This window comes from Heptranchias perlo, chromosome 25 (assembly GCF_035084215.1).
Source record: "Heptranchias perlo isolate sHepPer1 chromosome 25, sHepPer1.hap1, whole genome shotgun sequence".
NCBI lineage: Eukaryota > Metazoa > Chordata > Chondrichthyes > Hexanchiformes > Hexanchidae > Heptranchias > Heptranchias perlo.
The window spans coordinates 45823702-45849570 of NC_090349.1; the positions used below are offsets into that span (position 1 = coordinate 45823702).

At 47.0% G+C, this 25869-nt stretch overlaps 1 protein-coding gene across 2 annotated transcripts in view; it reads left to right on the forward strand.

The window, feature by feature from the left end:
* Positions 1-25869, forward strand: part of rimbp2b (RIMS binding protein 2b) — a 275923-nt gene that overhangs the window by 219983 nt on the left and 30071 nt on the right. For both annotated transcript variants that reach the window (XM_068006203.1, XM_068006202.1), the window contains 4 exons: positions 8519-8595; positions 17466-17575; positions 20734-21573; positions 25228-25379. In XM_068006203.1, the coding sequence (XP_067862304.1) occupies positions 8519-8595; positions 17466-17575; positions 20734-21573; positions 25228-25379 (1179 nt within the window). The remainder of the gene's footprint in view (positions 1-8518; positions 8596-17465; positions 17576-20733; positions 21574-25227; positions 25380-25869) is intronic.

Consider the following 25869-nt stretch of genomic DNA (forward strand, 5'->3'; position numbering starts at 1 on the left):
GACCGTAACTCAGACCATAAAAATATCCTGATCACCAGATAAAACCATCACTTCAACTCATTTGCTTTCATTTATCTGGCAATTTCAATCATATGATTGTCTTACATCATTGTCATCATCTGCTTATTTATCTATGTCTATAATCAATATCACTACCCCTGGCTGGAGAGTCTGGAACCAGGGGTCATAATCTCAGGATAAGGGGTCGGCCATTTAGGACTGAGATGAGGAGGAATTTCTTCACACAGAGGGTTGTGAATCTTTGGAATTCTCTCCCCCAGAGGGCTGTGGATGCTGAGTCGTTGAATATATTCAAGACTGAGATCGATAGATTTCTGGACTCTAGGGGAATCAAAGGATATGGGGATCAGACGGAAAAGTGGAGTTGAGGTCGAAGATCAGCCATGATCTGATTGGATGGCGGAGCAGGCCCGAGGGGCCGAATAGCCGACTCCTGCTCCTATTTCTTACGTTCTTGAAACAGATTGCGTGATCATTTATCTCATTCCTCACTCTACCATTACCAACAAGCCAGGGGATCAACCCTGGTTCAATGAGGAGTGTAGAAGAGCATGCCAGGAGCAGCACCAGGCGTACCTAAAAATGAGGTGCCAACCTGGTGAAGCTACAACTCAGGACTACATGCATGCTAAACAGCGGAAGCAACATGCTATAGACAGAGCTAAGCGATTCCACAACCAACGGATCAGATCAAAGCTCTGCAGTCCTGCCACATCCAATCGTGAATGGTGGTGGACAATTAAACAACTAACGGGAGGAGGAGGCTCTGCAAACATCCCCATTCTCAATGATGGCGGAGTCCAGCACGTGAGTGCAAAAGACAAGGCTGAAGCGTTTGCAACCATCTTCAGCCAGAAGTGCCGAGTGGATGATCCATCTCAGCCTCCTCCCGATATCCCCACCATCACGGAAGCCAGTCTTCGGCCAATTCGATTCACTCCACGTGATATCAAGAAACGGCTGAGTGCACTGGATACAGCAAAGGCTACGGGCCCCGACAACATCCCAGCTGTAGTGCTGAAGACTTGTGCTCCAGAACTAGCTGCGCCTCTAGCCAAGCTGTTCCAGTACAGCTACAACACTGGCATCTACCTGACAATGTGGAAAATTGCCCAGGTATGTCCTTTCCACAAAAAGCAGGACAAATCCAATTTGGCCAATTACCACCCCATCAGTCTACTCTCAATCATCAGCAAAGTGATGGAAGGTGTCATCAACAGTGCTATCAAGCGGCACTTACTCACCAATAACCTGCTCACCGATGCTCAGTTTGGGTTCCGCCAGGACCACTCGGCTCCAGACCTCATTACAGCCTTGGTCCAAACATGGACAAAAGAGCTGAATTCCAGAGGTGAGGTGAGAGTGACTGCCCTTGACATCAAGGCAGCATTTGACCGAGTGTGGCACCAAGGAGCCCTAGTAAAATTGAAGTCAATGGGAATCAGGGGGAAAACTCTCCAGTGGCTGGAGTCATACCTGGCACAAAGGAAATGGTCGTGGTTGTTGGAGGCCAATCATCTCAGCCCCAGGGCATTGCTGCAGGAGTTCCTCAGGGCAGTGTCCTGGGCCCAACCATCTTCAGCTGCTTCATCAATGACCTTCCCTCCATCATAAGGTCAGAAATGGGGATGTTCGCTGATGACTGCACAGTGTTCAGTTCCATTCGCAACCCCTCAGATAATGAAGCAGTCCGAGCCTGCATGCAGCAAGACCTGAACAACATCCAGGCTTGGGCTGATAAGTGGCAAGTAACATTAGCGCCAGATAAGTGCCAGGCAATGACCATCTCCAACAAGAGAGAGTCTAACCACCTCCCCTTGACATTCAACGGCATTACCATCGCCGAATCCCCCACCATCAACATCCTGGGGGTCACCATTGACCAGAAACTTAATTGGACCAGCCATATAAATACTGTGGCTACGAGAGCAGGTCAGAGGCTGGGTATTCTGCGGCGAGTGACTCACCTCCTGACTCCCCAAAGCCTTTCCACCATCTACAAGGCACAAGTCAGGAGTGTGATGGAATACTCTCCACTTGCCTGGATGAGTGCAGCTCCAACAACACTCAAGAAGCTCGACACCATCCAAGATAAAGCAGCCCGCTTGATTGGCACCCCATCCACCACCCTAAACATTCACTCCCTTCACCACCGGCGCACTGTGGCTGCAGTGTGTACCATCCACAGGATGCACTGCAGCAACTCGCCAAGGCTTCTTCGACAGCACCTCCCAAACCCGCAACCTCTACCACCTAGAAGGACAAGGGCAGCAGGCGCATGGGAACAACACCACCTGCACGTTCCCCTCCAAGTCACACACCATCCCGACTTGGAAATATATCGCCGTTCCTTCATTGTCGCTGGGTCAAAATCCTGGAACTCCCTTCCTAACAGCACTGTGGGAGAACCGTCACCACACGGACTGCAGCGGTTCAAGAAGGCGGCTCACCACCACCTTCTCAAGGGCAATTAGGGATGGGCAATAAATGCCGGCCTTGCCAGCGACGCCCACAACCCGTGAATGAATTTTTAAAATTTTTTTTTAATTTGCTGCTTGTGGGACCTTGCTGTACGCAAATTAGCTGCCACGTTTCCAACATTACAACATTTCAAAAGTAATGACTGTGAAGCACTTTGGGATGTCCTGAGGCTGTGGAAGGTGATATAGAAACGCAAGTCCTTTCCTTTTTCTTTTAATTCAGTGCTAATTGACAATCGCATTCAGAAGCTTATGTGAAAAATGGAAAAATTTAAGTCAGTGCAGTTGGAGATTATCTTCTGAGGTTGGGGATAAGGCACTGTGGTAAAACAGAATACCACGAGCTCTCTGTACCCCCCGCAGTGCTTCATCTCACCGAGGTCTGCTTGATACTGGCACTGTGGCAGAAATTTACCTTTTATCAAAAACGGGGAAATGCTTTCTCCATAATTAACAAACCACTAACGAAATGAAAGAAGGAAATGTTTCCAGTGGCAGGAGGGTCAGTAACCAGAGGACACAGATTTAAGATCATTGGTAAAAGAACCAGAGGGGGAGAGATGAGGAGAATTTTTTTTAACGCAGTGAATTGTTCTGATCTGGAACGCGCTGCCTGAAAGGGCGGTGGAAGCAGATTCAATAATAACTTTCAAAAGGGAATCGGATAAATACTTGAAAAGGAAAAATTTGCAGGGCTACGGGGAAAGGGCAGGAGGAGTGGGACTAATTGGATAGCTCTTTCAAAGTGCTAGCAGAGACACAATGGACCGAATGGTGCCCTTCTGAGCTTTATCATTCTATGATTCTACGATCACAGCAAGCTGCATCTTTGACCATATACAAAAAAATGCCCCATAAAATAAAGGTTTGTGTTGGAATAATAGATGAAGAGGTAGCTTTTCTATTCTACTTTACAACAGTGAAGAGCAGGGGAGTTCTCTCCGATCTCCTGGAGCCAATATTTATCCCTCAACTAACATCATTAATAAACAGATAATCTGGTCATTTTCTCATTACTGTTTGTGGGATCTTGCTGTGCGCAAATTGACTGCTGCATTTCCTACATTACGACAGTGACTGCACTTCAAAAGTGTTACATTGGCTGGGGATTGGTTTGGATTGTTTGGATTGATTGGATTGATTGGATTGATTGGATTGATTGGATTGGTTGGATTTGTTTGGAATGTTTGGATTGGTTTGGATCAGAATCATAGAATCATAGAAAGGTTACAGCACTAAAGGAGGCCATTCGGCCCATCGAGTTCGTGCCGGCTCTATGCGAGAGCAATCCAGCTAGTCCCACTCCCCCCGCCCTATCCTCATGGCCCTGCAAATTTTTTCCTTTCAAGTACTTATCAGTTCCCTTTTGAAGGCCATGATTGAATCTGCCTCCACCACCCCCTCGGGCAGTGCATTCCAGATCCTAACCACTCGCTGCTTAAAAAAGTTTTTCCTCATGTCACCTTTGGTTCTTTTGCCAATCACCTTAAATCTATGTCCTCTGGTCCTTGACTCTTCCGCCAATGGGAACAGTTTCTCTCTATCTACTCTGTCTAGACCCGTCATGATTTTGAATACCTCTATCAAATCTCCTCTCAACCTTCTCTGTTCCAAGGAAAACAACCCCAGCTTCTCCAGTCTATCCACGTAACTAAAGTCTCTCATCCCTGGAATCATTCTAGTAAATCTCTTCTGCACCCTCTCTAAGGCCTTCACATCTTTCCTAAAGTGCGGTGCCCAGAACTGGACACAATACTCCAGTTGTGGCCAAACCAGTGTTTTATAAAGGTTCATCATGACTTCCTTGTTTTTGTACTCTATGCCTCTATTTATAAAGCCCAGGATCCCGTATGCTTTTTTAACCACTTTCTCAACCTGCCCTGCCACCTTCAACGATTTTTGCACATATACCCCCAGATCTCTCTGTTCCTGTACCCCTTTTAGAGTTGTGCCCTCAAGTTTATATTGCCTCTCCTCGTTCTTCCTACCAAAATGTATCACTTTGCATTTTTCTGCGTTAAATTTCACCTGCCACGTGTCCGCCCATGCCATCAGCCTGTCTATATCCTGTTGAAGTCTATCACTATGTTCACTACACTTCCAAGTTTTGTGTCATCTGCAAATTTTGAAATTAAATTGTGCCCTGTACACCCAAGTCCAAGTCATTAATATATATCAAGAAAAAGCAGTGGTCCCAGCACTGACCCCTGGGGAACACCACTGTACACCTCCCTCCAGTCCGAAAAACAACCGTTCACCACTACTCTCTGTTTCGTGTTACCTAGCCAATTCTGTATCCATGTTGCTACTGCCCCCTTTATTCCATGGGCTGCAATCTTGATGATAAGCCTACCATGCAGCACTTTATCAAATGCCTTTTGAAAGTCCATATACACCACATCAACTGCATTGCCATCATCGACCCTCTCTGTTACCTCATCAAAAAACTCTATCAGGTTAATTAAATACGATTTGCCTTTAACAAATCCGTGCTGACTTTCCCTAAACAATCCACACTCGTCCAAATGACTGTTAATTCTGCCCGGATTATCGTTTCTAAAAATTATTTGGATTGGATTGATTGGATTGATTGGATTGGATTGATTGGATTGGATTGTATTGGATTACATAAGAACATAAGAAATAGGAGCAGGAGTAGGCCAATCGGCCCCTCGAGCCTGCTCCGCCATTCAATGAGATCATGGCTGATCTGATCCTAACCTCAAATCTAAATTCATGTCCAATTTCCTGCCCGCTCCCCGAAACCCCTAATTCCCTTTACTTCTAGAAAACTGTCTATTTCTGTTTTAAATTTATTTAATGATGTAGCTTCCACAGCTTCCTGGGGCAGCAAATTCCACAGACCTCCCACCCTCTGAGTGAAGAAGTTTCTCCTCATCTCAGTTTTGAAAGAGCAGCCCCTTATTCTAAGATTATGCCCCCTAGTTCTAGTTTCACCCATCCTTGGGAACATCCTTACTGCATCCACCCGATCAAGCCCCTTCACAATCTTATATGTTTCAATAAGATTGCCTCTCATTCTTCTGAACTCCAATGAGTAGAGTCCCAATCTACTCAACCTCTCCTCATATGTCCGCCCCCTCATCCCCGGGATTAACCGAGTGAACCTTCTTTGTACTGCCTCGAGAGCAAGTATGTCTTTTCTTAAGTATGGAGACCAAAACTGTATGCAGTATTCCAGGTGCAGTCTCACCAATACCTTATATAACTGCAGCAATACTTCCTTGTTTTTATATTCTATCCCCCGAGCAATAAAAGCCAACATTCCGTTGGCCTTCTTGATCACCTGCTGCACCTGCATACTAACTTTTTGATTTTCTTGCACTAGGACCCCCAGATCCCTTTGTACTGCAGTACTTTCCAGTTTCTTGCCATTAAGATAATAACTTGCTCTCTGATTTTTCCTGCCAAAGTGCATAACCTCACATTTTCCAATATTGTATTGCATCTGCCAAATCTCCGCCCACTCACCCAGCCTGTCTATATCCCCTTGTAGGTTTTTTATGTCCTCCTCACTCTCTACTTTCCCTCCCATCTTTGTATCATCTGCAAACTTTGATATGTTACACTTGGTCCCCTCCTCCAAATCGTTAATATAGATTGTAAAGAGTTGGGGACCCAGCACCGACCCCTGTGGAACACCACTGGTTACTGGTTGCCAGTCCGAGAATGAACCATTTATCCCAACTCTCTGCTTCCTGTTAGATAACCAATCCTCCACCCATGCCAGAATATTACCCCCAATCCAGTGATTCTTTAAAATTTGATTGGATTGATTGGATTGGTTTGGATTTGATTGGATTGGTTTGGATTGATTGGATTGATTGGATTGATTGGATTGATTGGATTGGTTTGGATTGGATTGGATTGATTGGATTGATTGGATTGATTGGATTGATTGGATTGGTTTGGATTGGTTTGGATTGATTGGATTGATTGGATTGATTGGATTGATTGGATTGGTTTGGATTGGTTTGGATTGATTGGATTGGTTTGGATTGGTTTGGATTGATTGGATTGATTGGATTGATTGGATTGATTGGATTGGTTTGGATTGGTTTGGATTGATTGGATTGATTGGATTGATTGGATTGGTTTGGATTGGTTTGGATTGATTGGATTGGTTTGGATTGATTGGATTGGTTTGGATTGATTGGATTGATTGGATTGGATTGGATTGATTGGATTGGATTGATTGGATTTGATTGGATTGATTGGATTGGTTTGGATTGATTGGATTGGTTTGGATTGGTTTGGATTGATTGGATTGATTGGATTGATTGGATTGATTGGATTGGTTTGGATTGGTTTGGATTGATTGGATTGATTGGATTGATTGGATTGGTTTGGATTGGTTTGGATTGATTGGATTGGTTTGGATTGATTGGATTGGTTTGGATTGATTGGATTGATTGGATTGGATTGGATTGATTGGATTGGATTGATTGGATTTGATTGGATTGATTGGATTGGTTTGGATTGATTGGATTGGTTTGGATTGATTGGATTGATTGGATTGGATTGGATTGATTGGATTGGATTGGATTGATTGGATTGGATTGATTGGATTGGTTTGGATTGATTGGATTGGTTTGGATTGATTGGATTGGTTTGGATTGATTGGATTGATTGGATTGGATTGGATTGATTGGATTGGATTGGATTGATTGGATTGGATTGATTGGATTTGATTGGATTGATTGGATTGGTTTGGATTGGTTTGGATTGATTGGATTGATTGGATTGATTGGATTGATTGGATTGGTTTGGATTGGTTTGGATTGATTGGATTGATTGGATTGATTGGATTGATTGGATTGGTTTGGATTGGTTTGGATTGATTGGATTGATTGGATTGATTGGATTGATTGGATTGGTTTGGATTGGTTTGGATTGATTGGATTGATTGGATTGATTGGATTGGTTTGGATTGGTTTGGATTGATTGGATTGGTTTGGATTGATTGGATTGATTGGATTGGTTTGGATTGATTGGATTGATTGGATTGATTGGATTGATTGGATTGGTTTGGATTGATTGGATTGATTGGATTGGTTTGGATTGATTGGATTGGTTTGGATTGATTGGATTGATTGGATTGATTGGATTGATTGGATTGGTTTGGATTGATTGGATTGATTGGATTGATTGGATTGATTGGATTGGTTTGGATTGATTGGATTGATTGGATTGGTTTGGATTGTTTGGATTGATTGGATTGATTGGATTGATTGGATTGATTGGATTGGTTTGGATTGATTGGATTGATTGGATTGATTGGATTGGTTTGGATTGTTTGGATTGATTGGATTGATTGGATTGATTGGATTGATTGGATTGGTTTGGATTGTTTGGATTGATTGGATTGGTTTGGATTGTTTGGATTGATTGGATTGATTGGATTGGTTTGGATTGATTGGATTGATTGGATTGATTGGATTGGTTTGGATTGTTTGGATTGATTGGATTGATTGGATTGATTGGATTGGTTTGGATTGGTTTGGATTGATTGGATTGTTTGGATTGATTGGATTGATTGGATTGATTGGATTGGTTTGGATTGGTTTGGATTGATTGGATTGTTTGGATTGATTGGATTGATTGGATTGATTGGATTGATTGGATTGATTGGATTGGTTTGGATTGGTTTGGATTGATTGGATTGATTGGATTGGTTTGGATTGATTGGATTGTTTGGATTGATTGGATTGTTTGGATTGGTTTGGATTGTTTGGATTGATTGGATTGGTTTGGATTGATTGGATTGATTGGATTGATTGGATTGGTTTGAATTGTTTGGATTGGATTGGTTTGGAGTGATTGGATTTGATTGGTTTGGATTGGTTTGGAGTGATTGGATTTGATTGGTTTGAATTGTTTGGATTTGATTGGTTTGTTGCCCTGAGGTTGTGAACTGTGAAAGTTCTTTTCTTTTTTTTCTTTCAAGTTACCTGTGAGGAAATTGATTTTGTTCCCAATTTGCTTTGCGACAACAGATGGACGGTGATCTAGACTCTGGTAACCCCAAAATGAAGTATACCGGGAAGGTCCGTCTGTGTGTTGCACGTTACAGGTAAGCCGCTCACTCTGTGTTCTGCCGGGTGGATATTTTTCCATCACTTGAAAATATGATCTGTTAAACTCAGCACAACTCCTCGAGTTGTGAATCGAAGCAAATGGGCCGTTTGCTCCTCTGTGAATTTTAACTTCAATTTTACTTGATGCCGATGATCAGAGCAGGGTGAGGCTCAGGTGAGTTCTGAAGAATTGTATTTCACATCAAGCTATGAAGTCAGAGTTTCGGGCAGATCTGTGTCTCCAAATGTACAATATACGGAGGTGATAAAGCTCTGCCAAAGTTCTTTCCCAAGTGAGAAAGGCGCAAGACCAGAAATACACAGAATTACAATTTGGACGCAGACCATTCAGCCCAATCTTGGTCCCACTGCCAGTCTGTTTCAGCCTCAACCACTAACCCTGGAAGTGAATCCCAGTGTCTCACGACTCTCTCTGTGAAGACGTTTCTCCTGCCCTCTGTTCTGAATCTTACATTTAATCTTGTATCGATGGCCCCTCGTTCTTGACCCCTCGATTACTGGGAACAGTCTGATTCTATCTACCCTGTCTCACCCTTTCATACTTTTAAACACTTCTATCATATCACCCTGCACATAATCAGTCTCACTCCCCCCTATCCTATCCCCTAATCTCACTCACCATCGCTCCTGTCCTCACCCACCTTCATTGGCTCCTCTGTCCCCAACACACTGAATTCAAATTCTTCACCTTTGTTTACCAATTTCTCCACAAACTCTCCTCACCCTAACTCTGCAACCTCCTCCTTTACGTCCCAACTCTTGCCTTCTACTCTTCCAACTCTGGCCTACTGTGCATCCGCTCCGCCATCCCCTCCACTCCATCAGGTGCAGTCTTCAGCTGTCAGGACCCTACACACTCCCCCTAGACCCCTCCCCATTGCTACCTCTCTGCCCATCTTCAAAAGCCTCTTCAATTTAACCTACCTGAGGGTCACCGTCCCTGGCGCTGGTGCTGCCTCTTGACGTCCAGTCCACTCCCCACATTTTCTCCTCTGTATAGCATCATAGGACGTTTCATCATCATCGTCAGAGCTCCTGTGACTGTCCACCACACCTCTGAAAGGCAGGGACATGAACCCTGGGGTTGTGTTCGGGACTGTCCGCGATTGCTCTTTCATTGACCCGTTCCGTACTGAGGCTGGATCACGGTTTGCAGGTCAGAGGTCAGGGCTAATTCAAGGATTAGATCATACGCCTTTTGATGTCATTTCCTCCATCGAGGGTCCCACTGCCCCCTCCCCCAGACCTTGGTCCCACTGCCCCCTCCCCACATACCTTGGTCCCACTGCCTCCTCCCCACATACCTTGGTCCCACTGCCCCCTCCCCACATACCTTGGTCCCACTGCCCCCTCCCCCAGACCTTGGTCCAACTGCCCCCTCCCCCAGACCTTGGTCCCACTGCCCCCTCCCCCCAGACCTTAGTCCCACTGCCCCTCCCCCCAGACCTTGGTCCCACTGCCCACTCCCCCCAGACCTTGGTCCCACTGCTCCCTCCCCCAGACCTTGGTCCCACTGCCCCTCCCCCAGACCTTGGTCCCACTGCCCCCTCCCCCCAGACCTTGGTCCCACTGCCCCTCCCCCAGACTTTGGTCCCACTCCCCTCCCCCAGACTTTGGTCCCACTGCCCCCTCCCCTCAGACCTTGGTCCCACTGCCCCTCCCCCAGACTTTGGTCCCACTCCCCTCCCCCAGACTTTGGTCCCACTGCCCCCTCCCCTCAGACTTTGGTCCCACTCCCCTCCCCCAGACCTTGGTCCCACTGCCCCCTCCCCTCAGACCATGGTCCCACTGCCCCCTCCCCCCAGACCTTGGTCCCACTGCCCCCTCCCCTCAGACCTTGGTCCCACTGCCCCCTCCCCTCAGACCTTGGTCCCACTGCCCCCTCCCCTCAGACCTTGGTCCCACTGCCCCCTCCCCCAGACCTTGGTCCCACTGCCCCCTCCCCTCAGACCTTGGTCCCACTGCCCCCTCCCCCAGGGGTCAAATGGCCAAAACCATTGGAACTTTCTGGAGGTGACCGGGTCATTTAACCTCCACGTAGAGCTTATTCTTCACCAATCACAGGTAGCACCGTCTTCTGTCACTACGGTAACAGGTTTTAACACCTGACCTGACACCATTAAGATATTTACTACTTTAAACATAATTGCAAGTTGTTGTTGAGTCATAGCACCTAGAATCATACAGCCATTCGGCCCATCGTGCCTGTGCCGGCTCTTTGAAAGAGCTATCCCATTAGTCCCAACCCTCCCTCCGCTCTTTCCCCAGAGCCCTGTGAATTTTTCCTTTTCAAGTATTTATCCGATTCCCTTTTGAAAGTTATTATTGAATCTGCTTCCACCGCCCTTTCAGGCAGCGCATTCCAGATCAGAACAACTCACTGCGTAAAAAAAATTCTCCTCCTCTCCCCCCTGGCTTTTTTGCCAGTTATTTTAAATCTGTGTCCTCTGGTGACCAATCCTCCTGCCACTGGAAACAGTTTCTCCTTATTTACTCTGTCAAAACCGTTCATGATTTTGAACACCTCTATTAAATCTCCCCTTAACCTTCTCTGCTCTAAGGAGAACAACCCCAGCTTCTCCAGTCTCTCCACATAACTAAAGTCCCTCATCCCTGGTACCATTCTAGTAAATCTTTTTTCTGCACCCTCGCCAAGGCCTTGACAGTAACAAGTGGACTAAAAATAAAGTTTATATCGTGACAGAGACATAAAATGTAATTACCCGACAAGAAAAGAAACTTTGAACTCACCCGTGATATTGTCCATGTCCTTTTGTAAATCCAGCCCTTGAGATTACCCCACGACCTCTCTTGAGTCTTGCTCTGTATTGGAATTCCTTTGTTCAGCTCAGCTTTCTCTCCTGATTCTTTTCAGGCCCCCTTATGTGTGCAACAAGCAGAATTTTGCACTTTGAAGTGTTACCTTTGTTTATTAATTTTATAAATCATATAAACAGTTACAGTGATTGTATTTTAGAATGATACTCGGACTTCAAGGGTTAAGTTACGAGGAGAGATTACACAAATTGGGGTTGTATTCTCTAGAGTTTCGAAGGTTAAGGGGTGATCTGATCGAAGTTTATAAGATATTAAGGGGAACAGATAGGGTGGATAGAGAGAAACTATTTCCGCTGGTTGGGGATTCTAGGAGAAGGGGGCACAGTCTAAAAATTAGAGCCAGACCTTTCAGGAGTGAGATTAGAAAACATTTCTACACACAAAGGGTGGTAGAAGTTTGGAACTCTCTTCCGCAAACGGCAATTGATACTAGCTCAATTGCTAAATTTAAATCTGAGACAGAGAGCTTTTTGGCAACCAAAGGTATTAAGGGATATGGGCCAAAGGCAGGTATATGGAGTTAGATCACAGATCAGCCATGATCTCATCAAATGGTGGAGCAGGCACGAGGGGCTGAATGGCCTCCTCCTGTTCCTATGTTTCCTATGTCCACATGTATTTTGAGGACAGGCCAAAAGCAACCAGCAATATTAGGGTTGATGGAAGAGCAGGAGATTCTGGAGGGACTGTACCTTAATTCTAGTTTGGAGGGAGGTCCTGAATCAATGTCCTGAATTTCAATATGTTTATTTAAGGAGAACCTTTAAGTTGCACAAAGTACTGGAAATATTCGGGAAAGTAGCAAAATGCAAATTAATTTAATTTCTTAAAGTTTTATATTTCTGGTCTTTCCCTATAAAAATCCAGATCCTAAACGGATGGGACAGTCTGCCCACCTGATATTCTAGGTGAGGAGTTACTGTGATCAGTCTTACTCAGAAAACATTTGATAGAAAATGTAATTCATATATTTTTGCTCAAAACATTGAATTTTATACCTCTGAAAGAATCGTAGAAGGAACTGCAAGGCAAAGTATTAATGTTAAAAGCTGACTTTGAAATTGAGAGAAAAGTGTTGATTAAAATAGGGGTCCACAATACGGATTGTATAATATAGTTTACTTAATACACATCAAATAAATGTACATTTTATAGTATAACTTTGACTTTTGATTCCCCGAGAAGATGTCTATTTTGTGAATGTGATACTCTGATATTCTACCCAGCAATGTTAATGTTGGCCTGGGCTTTATGGGTGAATAAACTACACTTTCTGACTTCTGTGCCTAATAGAGAGAGAGAGAGGGAAAGAGAGAGGGGGGAAAAGAGAGAGAGAAAAAGAGTTTGTGTGTTTAAAAATAGATTATAACAGAGCAGTCAAACACAAGTCAGAATCTTCACATACAGGGGCGTGTAGAGAAAGGGAAGGATCCTGTGGTACAGGCCTCAGTCTCGGAGTCCAAGGACCAGCCAGTCCTGTGGATGGACATTATTAAAAATATTCAGCTTGTTTCCCAGGCATCTATTGCAAGTCCTTCAGCTCCAACACCACAGGATGCACTGCAGCAACTCGCCAAGGCTTCTTCGACAGCACCTCCCAAACCCACGACCTCTACCACCTAGAAGGACAAGAGCAGCAAGCACATGGGAACAACACCACCTGCACGTTCCCCTCCAAGTCACACACCATCCCGTCTTGGAAATATATCGCCGTTCCTTCATCGTCGCTGGGTCAAAATCCTGGAACTCCCTTCCTAACAGCACTGTGGGAGAACCTTCACCACACGGACTGCAGCGGTTCAAGAAGGCGGCTCACCACCACCTTCTCAAGGGCAATTAGGGATGGGCAATAAATGCCGGCCTCGCCAGCGACGCCCACATCCCATGAACAATTTTTTTAAAAACTGGCAGCACTGGCTATTGCATTGGGTATTTCCTTGGTGCTTACACGAAATGTTATTTTCAAAACTTTTTAAATGTACATCCCACCGTTTGAAATATTTGTAATTGAGAGTGTCCTGCAATGAATAATTAAATTCCTGATACTTGGGGTGACTCGGATAGGGTAGAAGCAGGTAACAGTGTCAGGAGTGATTGCAGTGGGGGGATGTCACACGCACCATACTCCACACATACTGCAGAAGACTCTTGTCCAATGGGCTTGTACAAAGTGACAAACAGCAAATGAAACAACGGGACATCTCCTTGAACAGCTTTCAACGGATTGAACGCATGTTCAGTGAGACAGGAGCTTTAACAACAACAACTTGCATTTATATAGCGCCGTTAACATAGTAAAACATCCCAAGGTGCTTCACAGGAGCGATTATCAAACAAACTTCGACACTGAGCCACATAAGGAGATATTAGGACAGGTGACCAAAAGCTTGGTCAAAGAGGTAGGTTTTAAGGAGCGTCTTAAAGGAGGAGAGAGAGGTTTAGGGAGGGAATTCCAGGGCATAGGGCCCAGGCAGCAGAAGGCACGGCCGCCAATGGTGGAGTGAAGGAAATCGGGGATGAGCAAGAGGCCGTGTTTCGGGCGATGTTTCATTCATTGCCTCAGTTCAGTTCTAAATAGATCATGAGGCACAAGGATGTTTTCAGCATCTCACCAAACAATACTTGCTGCCCTTCCTTAATTTAGAAATCAGACCCAATGCATGAAAGAACATAAGAAATAGGAGCAGGAGTCGGCCATTCGGCCCCTCGAGCCTGCCCCGCCATTCAATCAGATCATGGCTGATCTTCAACCTCAACTCCACTTTCCCGCCCGATCCCCATATCCCTCGATTCCCCCTAGAGTCCAAAAATCTATCGATCTCAGTCTTGAATATACTCAGTGACTGAGCATCCACAGCCCTCTGGGGTAGAGAATTCCAAAGAAGCTAACACACACTAATCTCCTGTACGATGTCTCCCTCTCCAGAATTAAATGAAAACTACAAGTGATGTTACATCTCAGTGTCTCCCGCAGTTGGTAAAGGGACTGAACTCAAAGCACTGAAAGTTTTAGAACGAGAGAAGCTGTGTTTTATTCGCACCTTTCCACGTCCTCAGGACATCCCAAAGTGCATCACAACCAATGAATTATATTTTGAAGTTTGTTTTCAAGACAAACGCAGCCAACATGGCAAGGACCGAGAAAGAGCAGCGAGATGAAGAACCAGTTAAACTGTTTTGGTTGAGGGATGAATGTTGGCCAGGACCCTGGGGAGACCTCCCCTTCAAACGGTGTCAGTGGGATCTTTTGCGTTTACCTGAACAAGCAAATAGGGTCTCCATTCAATGGCTCATTATAAAAACAGTCCCTTTCACAGTGCAGCACTGGCGTATCAACCTGGATTATGTGCTTAAAACCTGGAACGTCAGCTGTGACTCAGTGGGCAGCACTCTCGCCTCTGAGTCAGAAGGCCGCGGATTCAAAGCCCCACCCCAGAGACTTGAGCACGTAATCTAGGCTGACGCTCGCAGTGCAGTACTGAGGGAGAGCTGCACTGTCGGAGGGTCAGTACTGAGGGAGAGCTGCACTGTCGGAGGGTCAGTACTGAGGGAGCGGTGCACTGTCGGAGGGTCAGTACTGAGGGAGCGCTGCACTGTCGGAGGGTCAGTACTGAGGGAGCGCTGCACTGTCGGAGGGTCAGTACTGAGGGAGCGCTGCACTGTCGGAGGGTCAGTACTGAGGGAGCGCTGCACTGTCGGAGGGTCAGTACTGAGGGAGCGCTGCACTGTCGGAGGGTCAGTACTGAGGGAGCGCTGCACTGTCGGAGGGTCAGTACTGAGGGAGCGCTGCACTGTCGGAGGGTCAGTACTGAGGGAGTGCTGCACTGTCGGAGGGTCAGTACTGAGGGAGCGCTGCACTGTCGGAGGGTCAGTACTGAGGGAGCGCTGCACTGTCGGAGGGTCAGTACTGAGGGAGCGCTGCACTGTCGGAGGGTCAGTACTGAGGGAGCGCTGCACTGTCGGAGGGTCAGTACTGAGGGAGCGCTGCACTGTCGGAGGGTCAGTACTGAGGGAGCGCTGCACTGTCGGAGGGTCAGTACTGAGGGAGCGCTGCACTGTCGGAGGGTCAGTACTGAGGGAGCGCTGCACTGTCGGAGGGTCAGTACTGAGGGAATGCTGCACTGTCGGAGGGTCAGTACTGAGGCAGAGCTGCACTGTCGGAGGGTCAGTACTGAGGGAGAGCTGCACTGTCGGAGGGTCAGTACTGAGGGAATGCTGCACTGTCGGAGGGTCAGTACTGAGGCAGAGCTGCACTGTCGGAGGTGCCACCTTTCCGATGTTAAACCGAGGCCCCGTCTGCCCTCTCAGGTGGACAGAAAAGATCCCATGGCACTAATTCGAAGAAGAGCAGGGGAATTCTCCCCGGTGTTCTGGCCAATATTTATCCCTCAATCAACATCACTAAAACAGATTATCTGCTCATTATCACATTGCTGTTTGTGGGATCTTGCAGTGCACAAATTTCCTACATTACAACAGTGATTACACTTCAAAAGTACTTCACTTGCTGTAAAGCACTTTGGGATGTCCTGAGGCTGTGAAAGGTGCTATATAAATGCAAGGCTTTCTTTTCTTCTGACTCAGCATCAAGAGTGTTACTAACTGAGCCAAGCTGACACCAGTTAGTCGAAGATCCAATAAAATAATGAGCCTGGAAGGATCTTGGGCCATGCTGTCCCAGCAGATTAAATCCTTTCAATCAGACTTTTTTTTTGCTGCAGTATAATTCTGGTGACATCACTGGTTGGAACATAGGAACAGGAGGAGGCCATTCAGCCCTTCAAGCCTGCTCCGTCATTCAATTAGATCATGGCTGATCTGTACCTCAACTCCATTTACCCGTCTTCCATCCATATCCCTTGATTTCCTTTCCTAAAAAAAAACTCTACCGATCTCAGTCTTGAAAGTTCCAATTGCCCCCAGCACCCACTGCCTTTTGGGGGAGAGAGGTCCAGATTCCCACTCCCCTTTGTGTGAAAAAAACACTTCCTGATATCACTCCTAAACGGCCGAGCTCTAAATTTAAATTGTGTCCCCGTGTTCTGGATTCCCCCGCTAGAGGATATAGTTTCTCTGTAACTGCCTTACTGAATCGTTTTATCATTTTAAACACCTCAATTATATCGCACCTTTTATTGATTTCATTACTGTAATGATGGTTTACAACGAATTATGGAGGAGACACATTGGCAGTGTTCACAGAATCATAAAATCGTACAGCACAGAGGGAGGCCGTTGGGCCCATCGTGTCTATGCCAGCTCTTTAAACACACTATCTAATTAATCCCACTCCCCTCCACTTTCCCCATGGCCCTGCAAATATAGATCCGATTCCCTTTTGAAAGTTATTATTGAATCTGCTTCCACCGCCCTTTCAGGCAGCGCGTTCCAGATCAGAACAACTCGCTGCGTAAAAAAAAAATTCTCCTCATCTCCCCCCTGGTTCTTTTGCCGATTACTTTGAATCTGAATCCTGTGGTTACCGATATAAGAAGAGCAGAGTAAATTACAGTGACCTCAGCACCTTCACCTGCCTAGTTCGACACGTTTAATGATGAACAAAAATATATTTTGGCGTGTTACTGTTATTCACCCTGCCAAATATGCAGCAAACGGAAATAGATTTCTTTCTCTAGAGTATATGAGTAATTTGAGACAGGACGTGCGGTGAGTGGTAACAGGCTCGGGAGGAACAGGTGACTTTGGACCTCTGGTTCCCAAATCTCTCCCCCACTGGGAGTTTTCCTCACCTCATGTCTGGGTCTGTTGGAGACTCATTGATTGAGATTGATTGCTCTGATTAGTCAACAACTCCATTATCGTTGTATCATGGGACTACCAGGATGGGAGGTGGTGAACTAGATGGACCTTGGTCTTTTTCTGTCCAGCAATTCCCATGTTTCTATGTTTCGCACTCATCAAAAAACAATAGATTAAGCCTCAGATTTCACACCACAGTTCAAGACTTCTCTTAACTAACTCCTGTTATCTCTCTTTTTGAATCTAGTTACAACCCTTATGAGGGACCTAATGAGAATCCAGAAGCAGAACTGCCCCTCAAAGCTGGGAAATATCTGTACGTTTATGGAGACATGGATGAAGATGGTTTTTATGAAGGTTCGTTGTGTTGACATCTGAAAACCAGGAGAATGTCAGATCCAAAACACAAAAGTGGCCCCCGTCATTTTTTACTCTATTGTCCTGAACTCTCCTGTCAGCTGATGGCAAGAGAACAGTAACTAATAACAAATAAGGAGCATTGTGACTGTTCACTACAGTTCTTGTACAAACACCTGACACACTTGTATCACATTTCTCTTTGTGCTATTTTAATTCAGGCAAAACTTGGTTGAATGATAAAAAAGACTTGCAATTATATAGTGCCTTTCATGACCTGAGAACGTCCCAAAGCCCCTTTACAGCCAAGTACTTTTTTGAAGTGTAGTCACTGTTGTAATGTAGCTGACACAGCAGCCAAATTGCACACAGCAAGATCCCACAAGCAGCAATGAGAAAATGACCCGATAATCTGCTTTTTTAGGTATTGGTTGAGGGATAAATATTGGCCAGAACTCCCCCCTGCTCATCTTCGAAATAACGCCTTGGGATCTTTTACGTCCACCTGAGAAGGCAGATGGCACCTCGGTTTAACGTCTCATCGGAAAGACGGCACCTCCGACAGTGCAGCACTCCCTCAGCACCGCACTGGGGAGTATCGGCCTGGATTATGGGCTCAACTCTGTTAAGTATTCTTCCAAAAACAGGGGAATGGAAATTTCTACCTCCCAAACTTTCACACGTTCCCATCAGCACTAATTGCTTTGAAAATAAATTCTTTGCAGATAATGTAACTTCAAACCCTCCACCAATTATTGTCTCATTGCAAAGTTGGAGTTACTCATCCTCCTAAATCCGATATTGGAACGTTTTACTACTTTAAAGGCGCTATATAAATGCAAGTTGCTGTTGTTGATATATGTCCAAGTCAGGATGGTGTGAGACTTGGGGGGGAGCTTGGAGGTGATGCTATTCTCATGCATCAGATAAAAGGCCAAAAACAGCATCTGATAGGAATTCTAATTTGGGTGATCAGGAATGACAAGGTGTGGGTATGGGATTCGATGTTATAATGCTGCTGATTGGTTTGGCATGAGGCAAAACTGGGCACTAAAAGAATTCCCACCATGTTAAAACCTCAATAATTGGAGCTCCCAATATCCAGGATCCCATTATTCCCATTATCCACCCTCCAAATTATCAACCTTTGTACAAGACGTGGCCCCATTACACAGCCTGCTAACACCAGTCTGATTTAAGGGTTAGTCCCACGTCCCAGCAGGTCACTGTGAGGATTGGATACAGAATCGGGGTACAGTTCACGAGCCCTATCCCCACCCACATTCCCTTCGAGCATAGCTTCCCTGCAGGGAGCGGGGATTGTAGAGTTAACCCTATAGAATCATCTCACTCCCCTTCATCTCTTGCCCAGGGTATTGCTGTACCAACAGGACTCGGGATTCCCATTAACTACCTCGGGGCTGGGGGCAGGTCCATTAAATGGTAATAATAGGGGGATCCACTCAATGTGCAAAAAAAATCACAGAAACTACAGCACAGAGGGAGGCCATTCAGCCCATCCTGCCTGTGTTGGTGCTATCTCTTCAACTGGAGCAAAGTACTCCAATCCCATTTCCCCGTCCTTTTCCCATATCGCTCTTTGTTCTCTGACGCCCTTAGGTCACTAAATGAGTTGTAGATCGGTTTTGATGTTGGACTGAACAAGAAGTTTGTGCCAGTTTGGTAACAGGTACGCTGGTGTAGTGGTTAGGGTACTGGACCAGAAATCCAGAGGTTATGAACATATGAAACTAATGGGCAGGAAAACACCAACTGGCCCATCAAACCTATCCCAGTTGTGAGTTCAAATCCTATCATGGCAAGTTGGGAAACAGTATTTATTAAATCTGATGATTTGTGGGCTGGCTCCATATAAAATAACCACGAGAGTTCCCAGATTGTCATATAAACCCAGTGGTTCATTAATATCCTTCAGGAAAGGTCTGGCCTATAGGTGACTCCAGTCCCACGTTACACGGTTGACTCTTCACACCCCTCAGGGTGACTAGGGATGGACAATAAATGCCGGCCTTACCAGCGATGCCCATCCCGAGAATGTTTAGTTTAAGAGTTCAGCTTTACGATGAAAATGAATTAAATCTGCTGTCCCTGTCCCATCACTAGGAGCCAATGGACCAAGTAACATCCTGCAATATTGACAGTGACCAAAGCCTGGACATGACAACTGACAACATTAGTGGCCAAACTCTTAGCGTATTTGTGCGATGTTCCTTTGCTATTTTTTCAGAGGTACTAACTCATATACAGTAAATGTGTTCAAATAACAGGTGGGGAGTGTCAGGTGAGTGTGTGATAGGCTCGTCCGATATCACAGGCAATAATCTCAGTACTTTAAACTGGAAAATCAGAAAGAATGAAGGAAAGAGTTTGTAGGATTTACTGTTGGAAATAGCTTGTCTGAGTAAGAAACACTTTAAAAGTACTTTGTTGGCTGTGAAGCACTCTGGGACATCCTGAGGATGAGAGGGGTTTTGATAAAGTGAACAGGGAGAAACTGTTTCCAGTGGCGGGAGGGTCGGTAACCAGAGGACACAGATTTAAGGTAATCGGCAAAAGAACCAGAGGGGAGATGAGGAGAATTTTTTTTACGCAGCGAGTTGTTATGATCTGGAATGCGCTGCCTGAAAGGGCGGTGGAAGCAGATTCAATAATAACTTTCAAAAGGGATTTGGATAAATACTTATAGAAGTTTACAACATGGAAACAGGCCCTTCGGCCCAACATGTCCATGTCGCCCAGTTTATACCACTCAGCTAGTCCCAGTTGCCTGCACTTGGCCCATATCCCTCTACACCCATCTTACCCATGTAACTGTCCAAATGCTTTTTAAAAGACAAAATTGTACCCGCCTCTACTACTGCCTCTATAGAATCATAGAAGTTTACAAGAATCATAGAAGTTTACAGAATCATAGAAGTTTACAAAAATGAGATATTAGCAGGGCTATGGGGAAAGAGCAGGGAGTGGGACTAATTGGATAGCTCTTTCAAAGAGCCAGCACAGGCACGATGGGCTGATTGGCCTCCTTCTGTGCTGTATCATCTTATAAAGTTCTTTTGTTCCAGTCGTGCTGCTCTTTGACCTGCCTCCTTGTTGCGAGTGCATTGACTTTGTGTTGCCTTTCCCTCTCTCCACAGGTGAACTGATGGATGGCCGAAGAGGACTCGTCCCTTCCAACTTTGTTGCTCTGTTGCAAGATGAAGAATTGTTTCTGTTCCATTCTGTGGACACCGAGCTGGACAATAATTTACTCAATTCAGACGGGAATCACGTGGGCCTCAATCTCCACAGCGAAAGCACGTTGCAGGATTCCAAGGCAGATAGTCTGTTGCCCAGTCAGACGGAGACCACCATGTATAATAACGGCACAGGAACACTGGACGTGAATATCGACGAAATTGGTGAAGATATTGTGCCTTATCCCAGGAAAATCAACCTGATCAAACAACTAGCCAAAAGTGTGATCGTAGGATGGGAACCGTCAGTCGTGCCTCCAGGATGGGGAACCATCAACAGCTACAATGTTCTAGTGGACAAGGAAGTGAGAATTAATATACCCTTTGGAGGCAGGACTAAAGCCCTGATAGAGAAGCTCAATCTGACCAATGTTACCTATCGGATATCGATTCAGAGCGTGACAGACCGAGGAAACTCGGACCGCCTGAGGTGCACCTTGTTGGTTGGGAAGGATGTCTGTGTGGCCCCTTCCCATCTGAAAGTGGACAACATCACCCAGACGTTTGCTGAGGTCTCCTGGTTGCCCAGCAACAGCAACTACAGTCACGTGATTTTCCTCAATGAGGAGGAGTATGACATGGTCAAAGCTGCTAGCTACAAGTACCAGTTTTTTAATCTAAAGCCCTGCATGACCTGTAAGATAAAGACCGTCGCTCAGCCCCATCAAGTGCCCTGGCAGCTTCCCCTGGAACAGCGGGAAAGGAAGGAAGGGTTTGTCGAGTTTTGCACACTCCCCGCAGGTTTGATATCGGCCAGAGTTTTATATTTTAATCCACCAGTAGAGTCACGACAAACGTGGAGGAGATTCCCTGGGTTTATTTCATCGCTTGGGCCCAGTAAAAAAAAAAACAGGACAATCAGGCCAGAGGGGCCTGGGGGGAGCCTGCCCGAAATCCCTTAGCAACGCACGCTTAGTGTCAGCCATGACTCGGTGGGCAACACCCTCGCCTCTGTCAGAAGGTTGTGGGTTCGAGTCCCACTCCAGAGACTTGAGCACAAAATCCAGGCTGACACTCCCAGTGCAGTACTGAGGGAGTGCCGCACTGTCAGAGGTGCCGTCTTTCGGATGAGACGTTAAACTAAGGCCCTGTCTGCCCTCTCAGGTGGACGTAAAAGATCCCACAGCACTATTTTGAAGAAGAGCAGGGGAGGTGTCCTGGGGCCAATATTTATCCCTCAACCAACATCATTAATGAACAGATAATCTGGGCATTTATCTCATTGCTGTTTGTGGAATCTCGCTGTGCGCAAATTGGCTGTAAAGTGCTTTGGGACGTCCCGAGGTTGTGACAGGCGCTATAGAAATGCAAGTTCATTCTTTCATTCTTTCACACTCCCCCGTGCCCACTGTTCCTGTTTTCTTGTCCAGACCATCTGATACACCAGAACAAGGAGAATCTACCTTGCGATTTGTTGAAATGTTTCATGTTGGGAATTTTCTTGTGGATCCGTTGAAGGCCCTGTGTTGTACTGTCTCACTGGCCGATGGAAAGGGAAGGGATTTATTCATCGTTGCCCCTATATTTACAGCTCGGTGTCAAATTTTGTTTGATAATCGCTCCTGTGAAGCGCCTTGGGGCCTTTTACTACGTTAAAGGCGCTATTTAAATGCAAGTTGCTGTTGTTGGTTAAACACGCTGCCTGGGATTGGGCCTAGTTCACACTGCCTGCCTGAAACAGCAATTTCCAATTCAAATCCTAATGACGAAAGCAACTGATTTGAAATAAAACAAAGGTGTAAACTTTGGAAATGAATTCTTTAAACAGAGACACTGGCTCAGAATCTCCTTGGATCTTGAGGATAGAAGATTAAGGGGTGATCTAATTGAGGTGTTGATGATTAAAGGATTCGATAGGGTAGAGAGAGAGAAACTATTTCCTCTGGTGGGGGGAGTCCAGAACAAGGGGGAATAACCTTAAAATTAGAGCCAGGCCGTTCAGGGGTGATGTCAGGAAGCACTTCTTCACACAAAGGGGAGTGGGAATCTGGAACTCTCTCCCCCAAAAAGCTGTTGAGGCCGGGGGTCAATTGGAGCTTTCAAGACTGAGATTGATCGATTTTTGTTGGGTAAGGGGATTAAGGGTTACGGCACCAAGGTGGGTAAATGGAGTTAGGATACAGATCAGCCATGATCTATTTGAATGGCAGAACAGTCTCGAGGGGCTGAATGGCCTCCTCCTGTTCCTATGTTCTTATGTGTTCCCAATCTGTCCACGTAACAGGGTTTACGACGCACTTCCGACGAAAGTTATGACGTCAGTGTGGGCACGTCTCTGAGGAAACTCCTTATTTTTCCACGTCTGTCTTGTCGATCAGAACCTACAAAAATGTGACGATCCTTCTTTACAAATGACACGCTTTAAAATACCGACACCTCCGAATGTATCGTCCCCGTCTCTCACTGTAACAAAGGCTGAGGCCCTGGATTTCCGCAGGGGTTGTCCCAGTTGTCCGGCAGGAGACTAGCGGAGCCCCCACAAAACGTGGCAGTAGCCCAGCGTCCCCCATCTGTGTGGGGGGGGGGAGCTGGGGGGGTGGGGGGGTTTGGTCGCCCCTTAGAGTTACGTCAGGTGACCGTAGAAAACTCCAGGGGAGTGATTTTGAGTCTAATTGGTTAAAAATACCAATGCCTTATTCCCATCACTGTATCGCAGTTACGTGCCTGCAGACGGACTGTATCGCAGCTACGTGCCTGTGGACGGACTGTATCGCAGCTACGTGCCTGCAGACGGACTGTATCGCAGCTACGTGCCTGTGGACGAACTGTATCGCAGATACGTGCCTGCGGACGGACTGTATCGCAGCTACGTGCCTGCGGACGAACTGTATCGCAGCTACGTGCCTGCGGACGGACTGTATCGCAGCTACGTGCCTGCGGACGAACTGTATCGCAGCTACGTGCCTGCGGACGGACTGTATCGCAGCTACGTGCCTGCGGACGGACCGTATCGCAGCAACGTGCCTGCGGACGGACTGTATCGCAGCTACGTGCCTGCGGACGGACTGTATCGCAGCTACGTGCCTGTAGGGTATCCCAGCAGAATTTGCTACTGCAGTTTTTTCTGTGCTGATCATAAAATCATAAAATATAAACAGAAGATGCTGGAAAACACTCAGCAGATCAGGCAATATCTTTGGAAAGAGAAACAGAGTTAATGTTTCAGGTCGCTGACCTTTCATCGGAAATGGAAGATGTTAGAGATTAAAACAGTTTTTATCTAAGTACAGAGCCAGGGAAGGGACGAAGGAAAGAGCAAAGGGAAAGGTCTGTGATAGGGTTAGGGCAGAAGTGATTAAATCACAAAAGTGATGGTGGTGCAAGACAAAGTGGGGTGGTAATGGAACAAATAAAGTAAACAAAAGATGCATCCAGAGGAGGTGTAAATGGCCACAGCAGAATAGCAGAGGGGGAGGGAAACACGGAAAATCCAGCGTAGAGGAGAAGGCTCCCGTGGCCCAGGAATGTGGCAGAGAAAGGTGGGTAGACCCCAGGGGTGCGGGCCACCCGATAGGGGATTCCACCCCCACTCCCAGCACCTCCCCCCACCTCCCCCACTCTCCCCCCCACTCTCCCCCCCACTCTCCCCCCCACTCTCCCCCCACTCTCCTCCCCCACTCCTCCCCCCACCTCCCCCACTCCCCCCACACCTCCTCACTCCTCCCCCACTCCTCCCCCTGCACCTCCCCACTCTCCCCCCACACCTCCCCCACTCCTCCCCCCACACCTCTCCCACTCTCCCCCCCCCACTTCCTCCCCCTCACTCCCCCCACACCTCCCCCACTCCTCCCCCCCACCTCCCCACTCTCCCCCCACACCTCCCCCACTCCTCCCCCCCACCTCCCCACTCTCCCCCCACACCTCCCCCACTCCTCCCCCCACACTTCCTCCCCCCACCTCCCCCCCACCTCCCCACTCTCCCCCCACACCTCCCCCACTCCTCCCTCCACACCTCCCCCACTCCTCCCTCCACACCTCCCCCACTCCTTCCCCCCACTCCCCCCACACAAGTGGAGACCCGAGTTCCAGACGGTCCCACCGAGCGGAGACCGGAGCTCCGGACCTGAATTCTGGGTTGAGATCCAGCGGGATCCTTGTGTCCAGTGGGTGTGGGTGGCCCCCCCTCATTGTGTGGGTCGTGGGAGCTCATAAAACCCTCCGGGATAGGACTGACCCCCCTCCCCCCGCCATTCGCTGGTATACTGATGGTTACGGCCATGGTAGGAGTGTAGACGTCAGGACCTGTCAGACTGTTACTCAGCCTCACAGGGAAGGGTGAGAAGATGCAAGAGCATTTCCCTGACAGTGAAGCTGGGGTTAGAGCCCGATTGTCCTGAATTGAAGGGGGGGAATTTGAGTTGCTGTGCGGGTGACCAGTGTCCTTGTGTGTCCCAGGTCCACCAGCACCTCCTCAGGATGTTATAGTCAAGGTCGGATCAACACCGGGAACAATTCAGGTCAGCTGGAAACCGCCACTGCTCAGCTCATCGGGAACGTCGAATGGAGCGAGAGTCACGGGCTACACCGTGTGCGCTAAAGGCCAAAAGGTAAATAATCACAGCAACCAGTCAGCGTCGGGTTTGGGTGAGAAAATTTGAAAACTTCTGATGGCAAGTTTTAAAAGAAAAGAATGAGGCTAAAATATCGGCCCCAGACAGTATCAGACCCAGACAGTATCAGCCCCAGACGGTATCGGCCCCAGACGGTATCGGCCCCAGACGGTATCGGCCCCAGACAGCATCAGACCCAGACAGTATCGGCCTCAGACGGTACCGGACCCAGACAGCATCAGACCCAGACGGTATCGGCCCCAGACGGTATCGGCCCCAGACGGTATCGGCCCCAGACGGTATCGGACGGTATCGGACCCAGACAGCATCAGACCCAGACGGTATCAGACCCAGACGGTATCGGCCCCAGACAGTATCAGACCCAGACAGTATCAGACCCAGACGGTATCGGCCCCAGACAGTATCAGACCCAGACGGTATCGGCCCCAGACAGTATCAGACCCAGACGGTATCCGGCCCCAGACAG